The sequence below is a fragment of the Chiloscyllium plagiosum genome, unplaced genomic scaffold (genome assembly GCF_037043375.1).
Source record: "Chiloscyllium plagiosum isolate Xiang-an unplaced genomic scaffold, Cpla_swu_hap1 HiC_scaffold_32, whole genome shotgun sequence".
In the NCBI taxonomy this organism is placed as follows: domain Eukaryota; kingdom Metazoa; phylum Chordata; class Chondrichthyes; order Orectolobiformes; family Hemiscylliidae; genus Chiloscyllium; species Chiloscyllium plagiosum.
Genome location: NW_028270170.1, coordinates 41162485 through 41183273, shown reverse-complemented (window position 1 = coordinate 41183273; position 20789 = coordinate 41162485). Strand labels below are relative to the sequence as shown.

The window sequence follows — 20789 nt, the reverse complement described above, 5'->3', positions numbered from 1 at the left end:
TGACTGGTCTGTAATTGCTCCCTATTACCCTTCTTGAAAAGTGGAACAACATTCGCCTCCTTCCAATCCTCCGGTACAACTCCTATGGAGAGTGAGGAGGCAAATATCCATACCAGCAGCTTAGCAAGCTCCTTTCTCACTTCCCGGAGCAGCCTAGGATAAACCTGGTCTGGCCATGGGGACTTCTCAATCTTAAATGTTTTCCAAAATAGCTAGCACATCAACTTCATATTTCTAGCAAATCAATTCATAGGACCCTCTATAAACTGCTTAAGGAAACTTTCCTGAATGCACTTAACAATTCCACCCCATCTAAGCCCTTAACGCTTTGGCAGTCCCTGACTATATTAGGAAAATCAAAATCTCCTACTATGACAACCCAACTGCTCTTGTAGGTCTCCCCAAACTCCCTGCATGTTTGTTCCTCCAATTCTCGTTGACTATTTGGGGAACCATAGTACAATCCTAGTAACATCACCATTCTCTTCTTATTTCTTAGCTCCACCCACAAAGCCTCACTTCAGTTATTTCATCTCTGATTACTGCTGTGATACTCGCCTTAATCAAAAATGAAACTCCCCCTTCCTTCTCTCCACCATCTCCGTCTCGTCTGAAACACCTGCACCCTGTCACATTAGGCTGCCAGTCCTGTCCTTCCCAGCCATGTTTCTGTAATGGCTATAATATCCCAGTCCCACATATTCATCCATGCCCTGACTTCATTGGCCTTACCTGTCAGCCCTCTTGCTTTGAAATAGATGCAATTTAATCCAATAGGCATTCCTTGCTGCCTTTGTGTTCTAGCCTGACCTGCTTCTTACAGTTATAGAGATGCCCAACCAGGTATCCTGACCTAATCCAGTCCAATTTGCCTGCACTTGGCTCATATCCCTCTAAACCCTTCCTATTCAAGTATCCACCCAGATGTCTTTTAAACTTTGTAAATTGTACCAGCCTCCACCACTTTCTCTGGCAGCTCATGCCATACACACATCACCCTCTGCATGAAAACATTGCTCTTTAGGAATCTTTTACATCTTACCCCTCTCACCCCAAACCTATGCCCTCTAGTTCTGGACTCCCCCACTCCAGGGAAAAGATCTTGTATATTTATCCTATCTATGCCCCTCATTATTTTATAAACCTCTATAAGGTCACCCCCTCAGCCTCTGACGCTCCAGGGAAAACAGCCCCAGCCTATTCAGCCTCTCCTTATAGCTCAAAACTTTCAACCCTGACAACAACCTTGTAAATCTTTTCTGAACCCTTTCAAGTTTCACAACGTCATTCCAATAAGGAGACCAAATTGCACGCAACATTCCAAATGTCCTGTACAGCCACAACATGACCTCCCAACTCCTGTACTCAATACTCCGACCAATGAAGGAAAGCATACCAAACATATTCTTCACTATCCTATCTACCTGCGACTCTACTTTCAAGGAACTATGAACCTGCACTCCAAGATTTCTTTGTTCAGCAACACTCCCCTAGACCTAACCATTTAGGAATACAAGTCCTGCTAAGATTTGCTTTTCCAAAATGCAGCACCTTGCATTTATCCAAATTAAACTTCAAATGCCACTCCTCAGCCCACTGGCTCACCTAATCAAATTCCCATTGTACTCTGAGATAACCTTCTTCACAATCTACTACACTTTTAATTTTCATGTCATATGCAAACTTACTAACTATACCGCCTATGTTCATATCCAAACCATTTACATAAATGACGAAAAGTAGTGGACCCTGCACCAATCCTTCACTGGTCACAGGCCTCCAGTCTGAAAACCAACTCTCCACCACCACCCTCTGTCTTCTACCTTTGAGTCAGGTTTGTTTCTGAACGGTTAGTTCTCCCTGTATTCAATGAGATCTATGAGGAGAAAGTGAGGTCTGCAGATGCTGGAGATCAGAGCTGAAAATGTGTTGCTGGAGAAGCGCAGCAGGTCAGGCAGCATCCAGGGAACAGGAGAATCAACGTTTCGGGCATAAGCCCTTCTTCAGGCATAAGCCCTTCTTTCCTGAAGAAGGGCTTATGCCCGAAACGTCGTTTCTCCTGTTCCCTGGATGCTGCCTGACCTGCTGCGCTTCTCCAGCAACACATTTTCAGCTTCAATGAGATCTAACCTTGCCAAACAGTCTCCCCATGAGGAACCGAGTCGAATGCCTTACTGAAGTCCATATAGACCATGTCTACTGCTCTCCCCTCATTAATCCTCTGCCATTTATTCAAAAAACTCAATCCTCATTTTACTATTTCTGATTACTGTATCTCCTTCCAACCTCACACTTGTCTCCTTGCTGTTGAGGATCCCACCCCAACTGTCAATGTGGTTTAAATGCTCCCTTGTAACACTAGCACACCTGGCTGCCAAGACATTGCCTGCCCCCTCAACCCCATCCCCTCCAGTTCAGATGCAACTTGTCTCTCTTGAACACGTTGCTTCTGCCCCAGAAAAGAGCCCAATGATCTATCTGAATCCCTGCCCCCTGCACCAATTCTTAGGCACACATTCATCTACCATATCCTCCTGCTTTACTCTCACTAGCACATGGCACTGGAGGTAATCTGGAGATTAACACTGATGAGATCCTGGTTTTAACTTTTTTCCTAGCCCTGTATAATCACTCTGCAGGACCTCAACTCTATTTCTATGTATGCCATTTGTGCCAACGTACACAATGACTTCTGGTTTTAATCTACATAAAAGTGAGGGAATTCAGAACTCTGTTGCCTGTGTCTTAATTCACACCAAATTGTTTACTTCTCCCCGGCTTCACTGAAATACACTGCATTCCAGTGTCTTGATTTTAAAATTCTCATACACGCCTTCACTCTCTCCATGGCCTCTGTTTTCCTTGTCTTTGTGATTGTTTCCAGTCCCACAGTCTTCCACTGGTAGGTGCATCTTCAGCTGTCTGGGTCCTAGGCCCTCATTAAACCTCTCCACCTTTCCTCCTTGTAAAGACACTTCAAAATTTACCTCTTGACCAAGCTTTTGAATTACTACCTGGGTCAGTGCTTACTTTATTTCAGAGGGATCCATGAAGTGCCTTTGGACATTTTATTACAACAAAACCATTCATACAATTTAAAAAAAATTCCATTGCTGTTTCTTGCTGTGGGACCAACGGTATCGTTTTCTGTCTGGATGTTGTTGTTCTGGCCAATAAGGGAAGATTTCAGACAGTGAAGATAGTGACAATATAGAAGCTCATAGAAGTGCGTACAATCCCTTCAGTGTGAAAGCATGCCAATCGGCCAATCCAGTCTATGCTGAGCCTCTGAAGAGCATCCCACCTTTCCTTACCATACCACTCTGCATTTTCCATGACTAATCCACTAGCCTGCACATCCCTGGACACTGTGGGCAATTTAGCTTGGCCAATCCACCTAATCTCCACATCTTTAGACTTTTGGGAGAAAACTGGAGCACCCGGAGAAAACCCGTGCAGACATAGGGAGAAAATGCAAACTCCCCCCCCCCCCACACACACACAGTCAGCAGAGGATAGAATCAAATCTGGGTCCCTGGCACTGTGAGGCAGCAGTGCTAACCACTGAGCCACCGTGCAACAAGTACTCTGAGAACAAGTTCTGAATTGGTGCATCTAAAATTCACACTCAATTTATCCTGGATTGTAGATCCAAGGTAGAATAATCTGGAAACACCTGGGTGGATGTGTCAAGCCAGTGAGCAGCTTTTAAAGGTGATCTCACCAGTATGTGCCTGCTCCCTGTGACGTGAGTTCCATCCCATCTACTGAATTGTAGCTGTCATCGTCCATGATTTTAGATAACCCAAAGTCTGTGATTTTTATTTCTCCACAAGCTGTTCCGTTCACCAGGAGAATGTTACCTGTGAAAGTATAAAACCCATGCAATTTAAATTAGGAAATGTTTCATGGCAGGTAATAAAACTAATTATCGCAACATCAGCCATCATTGCCCACTTTCAACTGCAAAGCAGTTTTCAAATCCACAAATTACAGAAAGCTATTCTTTGTAGAAATTAAATTATGCAATTTTTAGCATTGATTTAGAGTCATACAAACGTACAACAGGGAAACAGACCCTTCGACCATGCTGACCAGATATCCTAAATTAATCTAGTTCTATTTGCCGGCTCTTAGCCTATATACCTCTAAACACTTCCTATTCATGTAGGAGAAATTGAGGACTGCAGATGTTGGAGATCAGAGTCACAACGTGCAGCGCTGGAAAAGCACAGTCGGTCAGGCAGCTTCAAAAGAGCAGGAGAGTTGATATTTTGAGCATAAGCTCTTCATCAGGAATTTTCCTCAAGAGCTGATGCTTGAAATGTCGACTCTCCTACTCCTCAGATGCTGCCTGACCGGCTGTGCTTTTCCAGCACCACACTTTTTGACCCTTCCTATTCATGTACCCATCCAGATGTCTTTTAAATGTTGCTATTGTGTCAACCTCCATGGGCACCTTCTTAGGCATCTTATTCCATACACGCATCACCCTTTGTGTGAAAAAGTTGGCCCTTTTGGTTTCTTTTAAATCTTTCCCCTCTCATCCTAAACCAATGCCCTCTAGTTCTAGACTCTCCCAACCCAGCGAAAAGACCTTGACTACTTATCCTACCCATGCCCTCATGATTTTATAAACCTCTATAAGGGCACCCTGCAATCTCTGATGCACCAGGGAAAATAGCCCCAGTCTATTCAGCCTCTCCCTATAGCTCAATAAAGAGTGGTTCCATACAGTGAACAGATTGCCTCAGGGACCTTTTATGGATATTATGTAACTTGTTTGCAAAAAAACTGTCACAAGACAGCAGGAGATTGAGAAGGCAACATGACGGAGATATATAAAATTAAAAGAGGCATAGGTAGAGTAGATAGGAAGAAACCTTCCCTTTTGATAGAGAGATCAATGATCGGGGGAATACATTTATGGTGAGGGGCAGGAGGTTTAGTAGAGATGAGGGGAAAAACCTTTTCACCCAGAGGGTGGTGGGAATCTGAAATTCATTGCCTTTTAAGAGTGGTAGAGGCAAAACCCCTCATAACATTTTAGCAGTATTTAGGCATGCACTTGCAATGCCGAGACACTTAGATTTTTGATCAGTGGAGGAATCAAAGATTACAAGGAAAAGGCAGGAATGTGGATCAGCCATCATCCTATTGAATGGTGAGCAGGTTTGAGAGGCCAAATGGCCTACTCCTGTTCCTATTTATTATCGTCTTCAGGCTAAGGCTGGAAAATGGGATTAGAATAGTTAGATAGCTGTTTATGATTGGCATAGGCATGATGGGCTGAAGTGCCTTTTGACTCTAATAAGACTTAGGAGCAGATTTGGCTTAACTCTTTCATTCATTGAAAAAATGCCTGATTTGATAATCCTTAATTTAAACTTACCTCCATAATCCTTAATTTCCTTACTGATTAAATATCTATCTATCCCTGTCTGGAACGTACTTACCATTCTATCCTCAACAGCTCTCTCTGTGAAAAATTTCCATAGATGTGTTACTCTCAGAACAAATTCCTCATCTCTGTCTTGACAGGGTAGTCCTATACTCTCCCACAGGGGGAACCCATTGCTCTGCATTTACCCCGTCATGCTGCTTAAGAACCTTACACCTCAATAAGGTCACCTCTCTCAACTCTTACTCTTCTAAGCTCCAATGAATACATGCCCAACTAACTCAATCTCTCCTCATAAGACATTCCCTCCATACCTGGTATCAGCCTAGTGAACCTTCTCTGAACTGCCTCCAATGCCAATACATCTTTCCATTGATTAGTAGCCCAAAACTGTTCACAGTATTTTAGTCTTATTAGTGCTTTGTACAGGTTTGGCAAAACATCCTTATTTTTATACTCCATTTACTTTTAAATAACAGCCATGTGCTGAACTTGTGTGCTAGCCCTTTTACTGATTTATTCATGAGGACTTCCAAATCCTTCTGTGCTGCAGTTTTCTGTAGTCTTTCTCCATTTAAATAATATCCAACTCCTCTATTTTTTTTCGACAAAATGCAAAAACTCAAATCCTGTAATATATTGCAACAACCAAGTTTTGCCCATATGTCTATCTCCCAATGCAAATCCTTTCCATTATTCCCAGTGTTTGCCTTCCAATCTATTTGTGCATCAACTGTAAACTTGGCAACAGTACATTCACTTCCCTCTCCAAATTATTAATATATATTGTATCTAACTGTGGCCCCAGTAGTCTGTGACATTCCACTAGTTACAGGTTGCCATCCTGAAAATGCTCTCCTTATTTTACTTGGTCTTGTATTACTTAGCAAATTCTCTATCCATGCTAATAAATACACCCAGCACTATGGGCTATTATCTTATTCAGTAACCTTAGATATGGTATCCTATTGAACGTCTTTTATCATTTTTTTTTGTATCCTTTTCAAAAGTATTTTGAGAAAACGCAACTCAATATTCCTAGTTATTCTACCCTTTGATGATTATTACAAGGATAGATCCTCAGCAGAAATACGTACCTGGCTTAAGGTCATAGTGAATGATAGGGGGCTTGATCTCATTTAGATATTTCAGAGCGTTGACCACTTGCATGATGATGGAGCGCCCTTCCTTTTCTGACATCAGCTTGTGTTGCTTCAGGTAGAAATCCAGATCATTGCCTTCACAATACTCTAACACAGTACAAAACCTGAGGAACAAGATCAGGACATTGATTTTTTTTGCCCTCCGTCCATGACCAAGAGATTTTATTTCCTCTAAGCATCATCACTTTCACTTGGAATCAACTTGGTTTCAGTTAAGAGAGATGACAGAATGCACTGATTAGCATGAGCAGCAACTATGGAATTTCCTTTACTCTTGTAACTTTCAGGTTTCATATAGACACAAACACATCACATTCCTTGCTGAGTTAGGATTCATTACATGTCAAATCCATACACTGTGCTCGACTGTAGAACCAAGAAAACCCATCAATATTCTGGATGCAACTCAAATATTAATGCAAAACACAAGTCCAAAAATGCTAAGCAACGTTTTCTCTTCTTGCTACTTGGTGAACTTCAGTATCTACTTGTGGTCCACATAAGCACCAAGAACATAGGTAGTTTGAGAGATGGGGATTTAAGGCAGAAATTCAGGGAGCTAGGATGGAAGCTAGGGTGGAAACAGAGTTGTTATCTCTGGTTTGTTGCCCATGCCATATGCTAGTGAGGCGAGGAATATGGAGAGAGAGGAGTTGGCTAGAGGGATGGTGCAGGGAGGGAGGGTTTTGGATTCCTGGATAATTGGGGCTCTTTCTAGGGTAGGTGGGATATCTATAAACAGGATTGTCCACACCTGAACCAGAGGGGTACCAATATCCTGGGGGGGGGGGGGGGTTGTGTGGAATTTGCTAATGCTCTTTGGGTGGGTGTAAATTAATTCAGCAGGGGGATGGGAACCCAAATTGTAGTTTGAGTAGAGAGGAGGTTGAGAGTAGAGAGGTCCAAAATAAGGTGTCAGGGTCACAAGAGGGTGCCGGCAAGCAAGAAGCTGGTTTGAAGTGTGTCTATTTCAATGCCAGGAGCATCTGGTCTCAGATGGGTGAACATGCAGCATGGGTCAACACCTGGGATTTCAATATTGCGGCCATTTAAGAGACATGGGTAGAGCAGGGACAGAAATGGTTATTGCAGGTTTCAGGATTTAGATGTTTCAGTAAGAACAGAGAAGATGGTAAGAGAGGTGGGGGTATGGCATTGTTAGTCAAAGACAGTATTACAGTTGCAGAAAGGATGTTTGAGGACCTGTCAACTGAGGCAGTATGGGCTGAGATTAGAAACAGAAAAGGAGAGGTCACCCTGTTGGAAGTTTTCTGTAGGCTTCCAAATAGTTCCAGAGATTTAGAGGAAAGGATAGCAAAGATGATTCTGGACAGGAGTGAGTGTGACAGGGTAGTTGTTATGGGTGACTTCAACTTCCCAAATACTGACTGGGAATACTACAGTTCAAGTACTTTAGATGGGTCAGTTTTTGTCCATTGTGTGTAGAGGGTTTTCTGACACAGTATGTTGATGGGCCAAGGGGCTAGGCCACATTAGATTTGGTACTGGGTAATGAACCAGCCAGGTGTTAGATTTGGAGGTAGGTGAGCACTTTGGTAATAGTGACCACAATTCAGTTATGTTTACTTGAGCGATGGAAAGGGATAGGTATACACTGGAGATCAAGAGCTACAGCTGGGGAAAGGCAATGACGATGCGATTAGAAGCATAGGATGAGGAAGGAAACTGCAGGGGGGGGGCACAATTGAAATGTGTAGCTTATTCAAGGAACAGCTACTGTGTGTCCTTGATAAGTATGTACCTGTCAGGCAGGGAGGAAGTTGTCAAGCGCAGGAGCCATGGTTTACTAAGGAAGTTGAATCTCTTGTCAAGAGGAAGAAGGCGGCTTATGTTAGAATGAGAAGTAAAGGCTCAGTTTGGGCAATTGAGTGTTACAAGGTAACCAGGAAAGACCTAAAAAGAGAGCTAAGATGAGCTAGGAGGGGACATGAGACATTGTTGGCGGATAGAATCAGAGAAAATCTTAAACCTTTCTATTGGTATATAAGGGATAAAAGAATGACTAGAGAAAGATTAGGGTCAACCAAGGATAGTAGTGGAAGTTGTGCGTGGAGTCAGGAGATAGGGGAAGCACTAAATGAATATTTTTCATCAGTATTCACACTGGAAAAAGACAATGTTGTTGAGGAGAATACTGAGAAACAGGAATGGAGGTTCACAAGGAAGAGGTGTTAGAAATTTGGGAAAGTGTGAAAACAGATAAATCACCTGGGCTGGATGGGATTGATCTTATGATTCTCTGGGAAGCCAGGGAGGAGATTGCCGAGCCTTTGGCTTTGATGTTTATGTCATCATTGTCTACAGGAGTAGTACCAGAAGACGGTAGCAAATGTTGTTCCCTTGTTCAAGAAGGGGAGTAGAGACAACCTTGGTAATTATAGACCTTACTTCAGTTGTGGATAAAGTGTTAGAAAAGGTTATAAGAGACAGGATTTATAATCATCTTGAAAGGAATACGTTGATTATGGATAGTCAATGCAGTTTTGTGAAGGGTAGGTCATGCCTCACAAACCTCATTCGGTTCTTTGAGAAGGTGACCAAATAGGTGGATGAGGGTAACGCTGTTGATGTGCTGTAAGTTGTTTGATAAGGTTCACATGGTAGACTACTGCACAAAATAAGGAGGCATGGAATTGAGGGTGATTTAGCAGTTTGGATCCGAAATTGGCTAACTGAAAGACGACAGAAGGCAATGGTTCATGGGAAAAGTTCATCCTGGATTTCAGTTACGAGTGGTGTATTGCAAGGATCTGTTTTGGATCCACTGCTGTTGGTCATTTTTATACACGTCCTGTATGAGGCGTAGAAGGATGGATTAGTAAGTTTGCGGATGGCACTAATATTGGTACAGTTGTGGATAATGTCAAAGGATGTTGTAGGTTACAGAGGGACATAGATAAGCTGCAGAGCTGGGCTGAGACATGGCAAATGGAGTTTAATGCAGAAAAGTATGAGGTGATTCACTTTGGAAGGAGTAACAGGAATGCACTATATGAATGGTAAGATTCTTGGTAGTGTAGATGAGCAGAGAGATCTCTGTGTCCATGTACCTCAAAGTTGCCACCCAGGTTGATAGGACTGTTAAGAAGGCATACGATGTGTTAGCTTTTATTAATAGAGGGATCGAGTTTCGAAACCATGAGCTCATGCTGCAGCTGTACAAAACTGTACAGGACTTTGGTTAGGCCACAGTTGGAGTACTGTGTGCAGTTCTGGTCGCCTCACTTTAGGAAAGATGTGGAAGCTTTGGAGAGGGTGCAGAGAAGATTTACCAGGATGTTGCCTGGAATGGAGAGGAAGTCGTACGAGGATAGGTTGAAAGTTCTCGGCCTTTTCTCGTTGGAACGGCGAAGGATGAGGGGTGACTTGATAGAGGTTTATAAGATGATCAGAGGAATAGATAGAGTAGACAGTCAGAAACTTTTTCCCCGGGTACAACAGAGTGTTACAAGGGGACATAAATTTAAGGTGAAGGGTGGAAGGTATAGGGGAGATGTCAGGGGTGGGTTCTTTACCCAGAGAGTGGTGGGGGCATGGAATGCGCTGCCCGTGGGAGTGGTAGAGTCGGAATCATTGGCGACCTTTAAGCGGCATTTGGATAGGTACATGGATGGGTACTTAATCTAGGTTAGAAGTTCGGCACAACATCGTGGGCCGAAGGGCCTGTTCTGTGCTGTATTGTTCTATGTTCTATGTTCTAAAACTCTGGTGCGGCCGCATTTTGGAGTATTGCGTGCAGTTCTGGTCACCGCATTACAGGAAGGATGTGGAAGCTTTGGAGAGGATTCAGAGGAGATTTACTAGATGTTGCATGGTATGGAGGGAAGATTTTACGAGGAAAGGTTGAGGGACTTGAGGCTGTTTTCATTAGAGAGAAGGAGGTTGAGAGGTGACTTAATTGAGACATAAGATAATCAGAGGGTTAGATCAGATGGACAGTGGGAGCCTTTTTCCTAGGATGGTGATGTCTAGCTAAGGGGCATAGCTTCAAATTGAGGGGTGATAGCTATATGACAGATGTCAGAGGTAGTTTCTTCTACTCAGAGTAGTCGTGGTGTGGAATGCACTGCCTGCAACAGTTGTAGACTCGCCAACTTTACAGACATTTAAATGGTCATCAGATAGGCATATGGACGAGAATGGAATAGTGTCGGTTAGATGGGCTTCAGATTGGTTTCACAGGGTGGTGCAACACTGAGGGCCGAAGGGCCTATATTGCGCCGTAATGTTATAAGTTCTCTCTCTTCTGGGGGAATAAATTTTAAAAGCAACTCAGGACTAAGAAACTGTGACACTGAAGGCTAGAAATTCTGCTGATACAGACATTGGCAAGTTGCTTCGAATAAACTCTGCTCCACAGATAATACGTGCCATCAAGTAGAAAAAAGTTCTGTTGGTTTCAAAACCCTCATGCTCAGGGTACAGCATTTGATAATGAAATCACTGTTTTTAAAATGCAACTGAGTGTGCACTCTTTGCCAATCCCATCAACCAAAGGACTTTTATCCATACAGAGTTCAGATTACTTCAGCTAGAAATATGGCAATTCATATTTCAACAACTGGCAAGTAATTTGGATGATACAGATTTAACAGCTGTTTAAATAATCATGTCAGCACAATATTTTCCATGCGCTACATCTACACTTACAATATTTGGCTGTGTAATACAAAAAAAATGTTAAAAGTTATGTAACACTGAAAAATAATATATTTACTAGAGTATTCAACAGCAGCTTGCAATTATAATTAATGAAAAAAATTGAGTGCAACCCGTACTTTTGATATATGAATTCCTTTACATTATTGAACAAGATCTGTAACAAAAAAAACTTACTTTCCTTAACATTTCCTTGCAGGAATGTTTCTTTACTGACAGGTTGAGAAAGCCAAGAAGTTGATTTGTAGAATGATAACATCAGCTAAGACTTGGTTAAGAGGACTTAACCCAAGTGTGCAACAAGAAAAACTTGTTTGATCAAAATGACAACGAAAACTCTAGTTACTATCACACCATTAAAACAGTGTATGATCGAATATAATTATCAAGAGCCAAAGGGATGTGCCTGGAAAGGTGCACTTTTGTTTAAAGTCTTTTTAAAGCGGAAAACAATATGTCCACTTTACATTTCTTTGATGACGTCTGAATTTCCAAAGGCACACTTCAGGAATATCACCCCCTGTTGCAGCTCACTTGGGTCAGATGATTGAGCAATTTCTAGGCTTTACTGAACATTCCTTCTCAATGTTTACAATGAAGTCACTCCTAAAACCTCTGAGCAAATTATGTCATGTCAACCCAGTAGAGTCTAGTTAAAGGTCAAGACAATTATGTAAAAGAAAACTAAATTGCAGGAGTTTAGGGCAAGACTATTCCTTCAATACACAGGGAAATTCTTCCTGAATGACTGAACAAAAGATCACAACTGTAAATCTTTAAATGCATAACCAGCATGAAACATTGTCCAGAGAAGTAATTAAACCCAAAGGTACATAAGATAACATTAACCCATGACAGAACTGAAATTCAACAAGCAATCTTGGGAAGGTTCTGTGAACATGGTAGGGAATAGACTATAGCTTAAAAGGAAAAAAAACACTTACGAGTCTGTATCTAATGAGAAATAGTCATAGAGTCTGACTATCCTGGGATGATCCAACTCCTTGTGAATTCTATATTCTCTGCAGGCATGCCTGTAACCAAACAATTAACATTATCAGAAAATATGCTCAAAATCTAGATCATTGTTTACAAAAAATGTTACCAAAACAAAGCACATGGTAAATTAACCTTTACAGGTAAGGACATAGCAAAACATGCTTTGGAAGCCAGGGAAAAAAGTTCATAAGTTCATTTATCCTTTAAACATGACAAACAGACTGAATAATCACAAAATGCAGCAATTAAATAGACACAAAGAAACCTAGATGCAGTAATGGAGGAACAATAAACTAAATTGTACAGTTTAAGACTTCTTGCATTCATCTAATGCAGTAACAGATGATCCTGACGTGTTTAGAACATTAACAGTATACATCTTTCTGAAAAAGAAACCAAAATTCAAATTTCTTTATCTGCAAACAAGTGCACAAATACCCAATAAAGTTGGTGAACATTGCCTCATTAATGAGATAAACCAAGTGACAAATGGACTAACATACATTGGCTCAGTATTTTCTCATCCCAGGTGCCCTGCTGCACTAAGTATCACCATCAGAACTGAATAAATAGGAACAGAGGGCCGTTTGCCCCAGCACACAATAACATCCCGGCTAATCTTCTTCCTCAGCTATACAGGCTTGCTCTCACTACATACATATCCTCAAGTTTCTAAGTACCCAAATATCTGTAACTCTTGGAACTGAATGTAATCAAAATTGATAATACTTGGCAGCACGGTGGCACAGTGGTTAGCACTGCTGCCTCACAGCACCAGAGACTGGGTTAATTCCCGCCTCGGGCAACTGTCTGTGTGGAGTTTGCACATTCTCCCCGTGCCTGCGTAGGTTTCCTCCGGGTGCTCCGGTTTCCTCCCACAGTCCAAAGATGTGCAGGTTAGGTGAATTGGCCATGCTAAATTGCCCATAGTATTAGGTGTAGGGGAATGGGTCTGGGTGGGTTGCTCTTCAGAGGGTTGGTGTGGACTTGTTGGGCCGAAGGGCCTGTTTCCACACTGTAAGTAATCTAGTAATCTAATCTAATTGCAATTGAGAATTCTAAAGCTTCACAATTCTTTTGAAAGAAGAGATGTCTCATCTCAGCCCTAAATGGAGTATCCTTTATTCCAAAACTGGAGTCTGCCCTTGTTACGACTAGAGGGGTGGAGTTCAAGGGCAAAGATACAGGAAGTAGAGGAGATGCACTGGAGGGCATCACTATGTGGTAGAGGAAATTGTGGTTCCTGAAGGAGGCCATCTGGGATGTTCTATGGTGAAATTGCTCCTCCTGGGAGCATATGCAGCAGATGCGGAGGATCTGGGAATAAATGATAGCGTTTTTGCAGAAGGCAGGGTGGGAGAAGGTGTAGTCCCCTCATGAAGGTTGATCACATCATGCATTTCTAAATGCCCTATATTTACATTCTTTATGAAATCGCCAATAACAGACGTTCAACTATCTGGCCTATAATTACCTGCTATTCTGACCCCTTCCCTTTTCAAATAAGGATGTTACACTGCCAGTTTTCCAATCCGCCTGGACCTTTTCAGAATCCACTGGACTACTGCCAGTGCATTTACTATCCCTATTACTATTTCCATTCACACCCTCTGATGCATCCCATCATGTCCAGGAGATTAATAATTCCTAAGCACCTTACTTTCTCAAGCATTTTTTCTCTAATAGTTTTTGTACTTATTTCTTCTCCTACTTTTGCCCCTCAAGTATTCAGTAATTTTGGAACAGTGCTGTCATTTACTGTTAAAACTAATGCAAAGTATTTTTTTCAGTTCTCTTCCTGCTGGCCCATTATTTCTCCAACTTCATTCCCTCAGGGGCTTATGTTCATTTGGCTTCTCGCTTCCTTTCACACTCAGCTTGCTTGGTCATGATGTCATTAAAACATTTACTTGTAACAAAAATTCAATTGTATTGTGAAGACCAAGACTGAAAAGGCATGTCATAACTTCACATGGTCATGGCTGTACACTTAGACTTTCAATCCTAACATGAGCATTTCCTAATTGCAGTCAGGCACTGTATGTAACGTAGTTTGCATTAATATTGAACAACTAGCAAATAGTTAATTATTTAAATCCAATAAGATAAACAGACGTGTGCAATTTTGACAAACAAGCATTAACATGATAAGTGTAACATATGGGCAATAAAAGATTTTGTAGCTGCACATTAAGAATTTATTTAATATTTAATATTTCACTCAATATTTAAGAATGCGTTTCCCTTGTCGAAAAGGGAATCTAACAGATTCATTAATGCATACTTTTTCTTTCAGAAGCTGACAGGCTTTGTATTTTCAGTTTTGAATTTATTTCCAATAATAATAATTTTCAGTATTAAGAACAATTTACACAAACACTTGTGATGTCAAGACATACAAGGTTATGGCCAAGTGCTGGAAAATGGGATGAGAGTAGTTAGGTGCTTGGAACTAACTCACCTCCCCAATTTAATCACTCCCTTACCTCAGATACATAATCCAAGTGTGAGATCTCTGACATCGGTGCTGTTAATTTCTCTTTAATTGATTTCAAAGGCTCTCTTACTGAATATTAACTCAATGGGAGTAACCTGAGTAGATTCATTTGAGGCATTTCTAATGGTAAACAATATGAATGGGATACCTTTATCCCAGTCATTCGGATAATCCTGAGAGTATGCTCTTAACATGGTCTTCAGGGTCTGATGCCACCTGTCCAAAGCTCCCTGGGATTCAGGATGATTTAACTTGATTTAAATTGCTGCATGTCTAAGCTATCCATGACTTCCTTAAACAGCCTAGCATTCAGGTTAGACCCTTGGTCTGACTGAATCTCTCTGGGTAGCCCATACCGTGTGAAGAAAGCTACTAACTCCTCTCTCACCCTTTTTACCTTAACATTCCATAATGGAATTGCCTCTGGAAATCTGGTAGACACATCCATTATGGTTAGCAAATATTGTTTCCCACTTTTAGTCTTAGGGAGGGGACCTACACAATCAATTATAATATGTGTGAAAGGTTCTTCAAATGTGAGAATTGGCAAAAGTGCTGGTTTTATTACTGCCTGTGGCTTATCTACCATTTGGCATGCATGACATGTACGGCAAAAGTTAACCACATTCTTGTGCACTCCAGGCCAAAAGAAATGCTTTGGTACCTTAGCCTTGGTCTTCCTTGCACCCAGGTGAACTTCTCCTGGTAGTTCATGTGCTACCTGGAACACTTTCTGTCTGTATGCTACTGGCAACACAATCTGGTGCAGTTCTGCCCATTTAACCTCTGCACTAACCTGCTGTGGTCTCCATTTTCATTTTAGGATTCTATCTTTAAGGTAATAACTTTTTGGAATACATTCTGACTCCTTTTCTGAGTATGCATCAACATATATATCTTTTATTCTCTCGTCTTTCTATTAGAAGTCCACGAGCCTTTCAGGACTAAATACTTCTGCCTGACCCTCTGCCTGTTCAAGCTTTTCCTACACCATTACTTCAAACAGGGTGTCTGCTAACTGAATCTTCATCTTTCTCTTTAGTTTTTGCTTTGTGCTGTGACTTATGATAGTGGGATCTTGTTACTAAACAGTCCGGAAAAATTCCAGTGTATTTTTTCTTTTAACTCTGCAGTTCCCTGGTCTTCCATTGACTTCTCCGCAACAAGGGGTGTCACTCCCACCTTGGATCCTGCCAAATTGTTCCCAAGAGCAAACTGTATTCCTGTAACTGACACTGTCAGTCACTCCCATTGTTACTTCCCCAGTTTTGAGTTGGGACTCTAACCTGATCTTGCGTAGGGGATGCTAAATTTCTGTCCATCTATCCCACAAATTACACACTCTCAGATAACAGGTCAGAAAGATTACAAATACATTAATCTCTTACTGATTAGATCTCATATTTCTCAAAATTATAACTTCTTTCCCTTCTCCTCCTCTTCTTTCTGAGTGATCTTTACCCACATAGGCGACGTTTTCATAAAGCTCAGGCACTAACTCAATGTCCAGCTCCTGCCTCGGCTGTGCACTCTCCTCCAGTTCTTGGGTTTACTTCACTACTTTCACTGATGCCAATGGCTTAGCCTCTTTTACCACATCTTTTCTCACAGTAACTTTCCTTAATGACCAGCACTGTGACTTTACATGTCCCATTTTACCGCAGTGAAAATACCTGAAGCCTTTCACCTCCGTTCCACCTTTTTGGACTTCTTTTTTCACCTATGGTTAACTATTACCATTATGTTGTAATATTAGTTTTGTAGTGTAGGATCTCCCCTTCTCCCGATTTCTATCCCTGACGGGATGAAATTCTTGCCGGAAGCTAAACTTTGCCTTATATACCAATGCATATTCATCTGTTATCTCTGCCACTCTTCTCACTTCTTGAACTTTCTGTTCATCCAGATTAATTCTTATCATCTCTGGACATGAGTTTTTAAACACCTCCAGCAGAATAACCTCTCTCAGAGCCCCATAGGTCTTACCTATTTTTAAATCCCTTTCGAACTCAACATCATTCTGACCTGGTTCATTATTTATGTTTCTGAACTGTTGTCTATCTGCTTCTGGTATCAATTCATAAGCACTCAAATAGCCTGTTTGACATCTGCGTAATCTCTTGAACCCTCGTCTAACTGTGCTACAAGTACCTGACTAGCGCTGCCTACCAGCTTAGTCTGAACTAGCATTACACACAAGTTCTCAGACCACTCTATCTGCCTAGCCAATTTTTCAAATTAAATAAAGAAGGCTTCACATCTTTCTCATTAAAACATGGCAATATTTTAACAGATTTGAATACATCACTACCTTCTGTCTTCATCTCCATGTTGTTAACTTGACTTTCCTGATTAATTCACAACATCTGAAGTCCAAATTTTCTCTTCCTTTCTCTTTCTCCTTCTTCTCTCTGTGAAATAGATACCCGAGTTGGTTGCTGTTTTGACAACAATTTGAATTTAGCCAATCAGTTTAAATTATGCTCCAGGATACTTAATCCTAATCGAATTTGAATTTATTGCTTTTGCCAACCTTGAACCAATGAGATGATCCGATGTTTAGGGTATAAAAAAAGCAGGCATTTTGAAAGTCAGAGAGTAACTGCCATCAAGAAAGACTGCTATTCAAAATGCTCTATCAAAGGTACCTTTTTCATATGAAACATCTTTGAAATAAAAGACAGAAGATGACCCAGAGATCTTCAGCCGAAAGAAGAAGGACAGCGGAGACGACAGCCGCTGTGTAGTTTTGAAATTAAGTTGAAGTAATCTTAATGACAGTTTTATTGGAACAATATATTGTTATAGAGTTGGAGGCAGATAACAACCATTTAAGAGAAAGGAAGCTTAGAGTTGTAAATAGTTGTTGTTCAATGTTCATTTTTAGAGTTAAGGAATATTTTGATATTATTTTTCATTAAATAGTGGAATTTGGGAGTTCACGGTTACTTATACTTTAACAGATTACGGGGAGAAGTGAGCTTTTCTGGGTGTTTGGTTTAAGTAGCAGAAGGCTTCATCACCATGTTATAACACTTCTTCCAGCTGAAGATCTCCCTGGGTTGCCTTCTTTCTTTTTACTGCAAATATGTTTCATATGAAAAGGTACATTTGATAAAGAGCATTTCAATGGCAGTTACTCTGTCTGACTTTCAAACTGCCTGCATTTTTATAGCCCCAACAGCGATTCGTCTCATTGGTTCAATTGAGCAAAAACAATAAATTAAAATTCAATTGGGTTTTAATATCCTAGGGCATAAGTTAAACTGATGGGTAAAATTCGAATTGTTGTCAAAACAGTGACCAAAACTCAGGTATCTATTTCACAGCCAAATATTACATACTTTCAATTTTCCAGTACACTCTGGACTGCTAGCTATTCATATGATAGGTACTTGTAATCTTTCAGTGCAAAACAGCATTCACTCTCTCCCAAAGGTACAGTCCATGCCTTCAACTTCATAACAGCATTCATTCCTCTATGGAGAGGAAGCAAGTGAAAAGTTCAGGTTGATGATCCTGCATCAGAATTGCTACTTCTTACCCTTATGATCAACAACCCTACTTATCTCTCATTCCCTGCCTCATCATCCCACCACCAGTTGAAAACAAAAACAGTTTATCTTACTGATTCACTGTAATTCTGGTTAAGAAGCATTCATATACAGTGATGTCTACCCTACATCCTTCCAGAAGAAAGTGAGGTCTGCAGATGCTGGAGATCAGAGCTGAAAATGTGTTGCTGGAAAAGCGCAAGTCAGGCAGCATCCAAGGAACAGGAGAATCGATGTTTCGGGCATAAGCCCTTCTTCAGGAAATGACTACATTCTTCCAGTCAATATTCACCATGGGCATTGTTAACCACGTGAACATGGCATTTTGCATGGGTGCCATTTTCTCTAAGGGCACTCTTAATGCCCAACTAAGAAATTAATATGTCCAATTCCTCACCCTTAATTAATTCACCTTTCTACTTATTGCAAATTAATCTCACTATTTCTTGATGAAATCTTATATTTAAAGCATGATATAATTGCAATGGGAGTAGCACAAAGGTTTACTAGATTGGTCCCTGTGATGAGAGGGCTATCCTTTGATAAGAAAGTGAGTAAATTTGGTTTATACTTTCAAAGATTTAAAAGAATGAGAGATGATCTAGTTGAAACTGAGAAGGTGCACAGGGTCATCGCAATGTAGACACTGTGCTTATTTCCACTCGCTGGGGGATCTTGAACATGGGTAAGTATCAATCATTAAAGACTGAGAAGAAGAAACACTTCTTCCTTCAAAGGATTAGATTAGATTACTTACAGTGTGGAAACAGGCCCTTTGGCCCAACAAGACAACACCGACCTGCCGAAGCGCAACTCACTCATACCCCTACCTTTACCCCTTCACCTAACACTACGGGCAATTTAGCATGGCCAATTCACTTGACCTGCACATCTTTGGACTGTGGGAGGAAACCGGAGCACCCACGCAGACACGGGGAGAAGGTGCAAACTCCACACAGTGAGTTGCCTGAGTCAGGAATTGAACCTGGGTATCTGGCGCAGTGAGGCAGCAGTGCTAACCACTGTACCACCATGCCACCCACAGTAAATGTTTGGAATTATCCACCCCAGAGAGTTATGCTTGCTCCATTGTTTCTCTAGCACTTTCTGTTTTTGTTTCAGCTTTCCACCTTCCTCAGTTCTTTGTTTTATATTACTTGGGAGGATGGGTAGATAAGGATGAAAAGTGCAGTAAATGATGTGAAACCATGTAATCAAAGCAACTCATTTGAGTGTGTGTATAACTGTTAGTCAGTATTTCTGATGAAACAAAAAAGCATGGAGATGGTGATGGACAATTTTGCAAAGATTGAACCTTCAGACCTGAGTAAATTGTTTTAAGGCAAGTTAATTCAAGCTTGTGCCACATGCATGCAGGAGAGGCCTCCAAGTCTTTGACCAGCACAGACCTGATGGGCTGAAGGGTCTTTTTCTGCATTGTAGACTTCTATGACTCAATAAAAATATCTACCTACTTTTGGTATTCATATAGCAAATTGCTCAATTTGGGTAACCAGTTTGTGAAGTCCTGACTGCCAAACACTAGGATTTACTGTCCCTTTTTCTCAATGCAAAGATAAACATTTGTACAAATTTAAGTTGCAAGTACAGTATATGAAGTCTTTTCTTTCCTCCCTGGCACAGCTCCAGTGCATACTTGCAGTGTTTAAAGTGCTTACAACTTCAACTCCAAGTCAGATATTTTTGCAGTTGTAAATTATTGTAAAAGCAGAGATAACAAACCTGCATAAATAAATATAAAAACACCTTAGAAAGCCCATGGTGTAGAGCATAGCAACAAAGGAAGCATACTTAAATAATTATTCCACCCTTTAGAACTTGCCAGCTCATAAAATAAAGCAGTTATGAATTTAATAGTCCGATCCCAGGAGAATATAGCTGTAGCGCAGAAAAATGAAAGGTTGCAACACATAAATCACAACTGAACAGTTGCAGGCCAAGGCTGGATTGAATTTCTTATGATATATTCCATATATTGTAGTACAGTTACAAGCCACCAGTTGATTACTAATTCTGCTTCTGTCTCATCATATATATTCACATATATTACATAGGCACATATAAACATACATTGAATTGACAGTCTAAATTTCTTTCTAGTCAGTACAATATACCCTAATGATCGTTTATACGTTAACACCACTTGGGTTGTGTGCAAAAAACAAGAACAAAAGGCCTTTCAGAATAGAGGTAAGTGATTGTATCAAAAAGCAATTTTGGCTATAGTTGACTCAATGCTGCAACTGATTGCAATACATTTTGAGAAATTCCACAATAGTAATAAACCAAGCTTCTTTTTTTAAGGAGTAGTCATGCAATTAGCTTAAATGCTTCATTTAAAAAAAAACTTAATTGTCACATGGGGTCAAATAAGAGTTGACTGTGCAGTAAGTTGACCGTATTAACTAGGCAGTAAGTGAGAGGAGTTCTGTCAAAGCTGTAAGATCTCTCATTTTTAGTGGGACATAGAGTTC

General features: G+C 40.8%; 1 protein-coding gene across 6 annotated transcripts in view; it reads right to left on the bottom strand.

Moving 5' to 3' along the window:
• tlk2 (tousled-like kinase 2) overlaps positions 1-20789 on the bottom strand; it is a 207382-nt gene that overhangs the window by 36074 nt on the left and 150519 nt on the right. For all 6 annotated transcript variants that reach the window (XM_043675313.2, XM_043675314.2, XM_043675317.2 and 3 more), the window contains 3 exons: positions 12189-12278; positions 6499-6668; positions 3725-3863 (listed from right to left, as the gene is read on the bottom strand). In XM_043675313.2, the coding sequence (XP_043531248.1) occupies positions 3725-3863; positions 6499-6668; positions 12189-12278 (399 nt within the window). The remainder of the gene's footprint in view (positions 1-3724; positions 3864-6498; positions 6669-12188; positions 12279-20789) is intronic.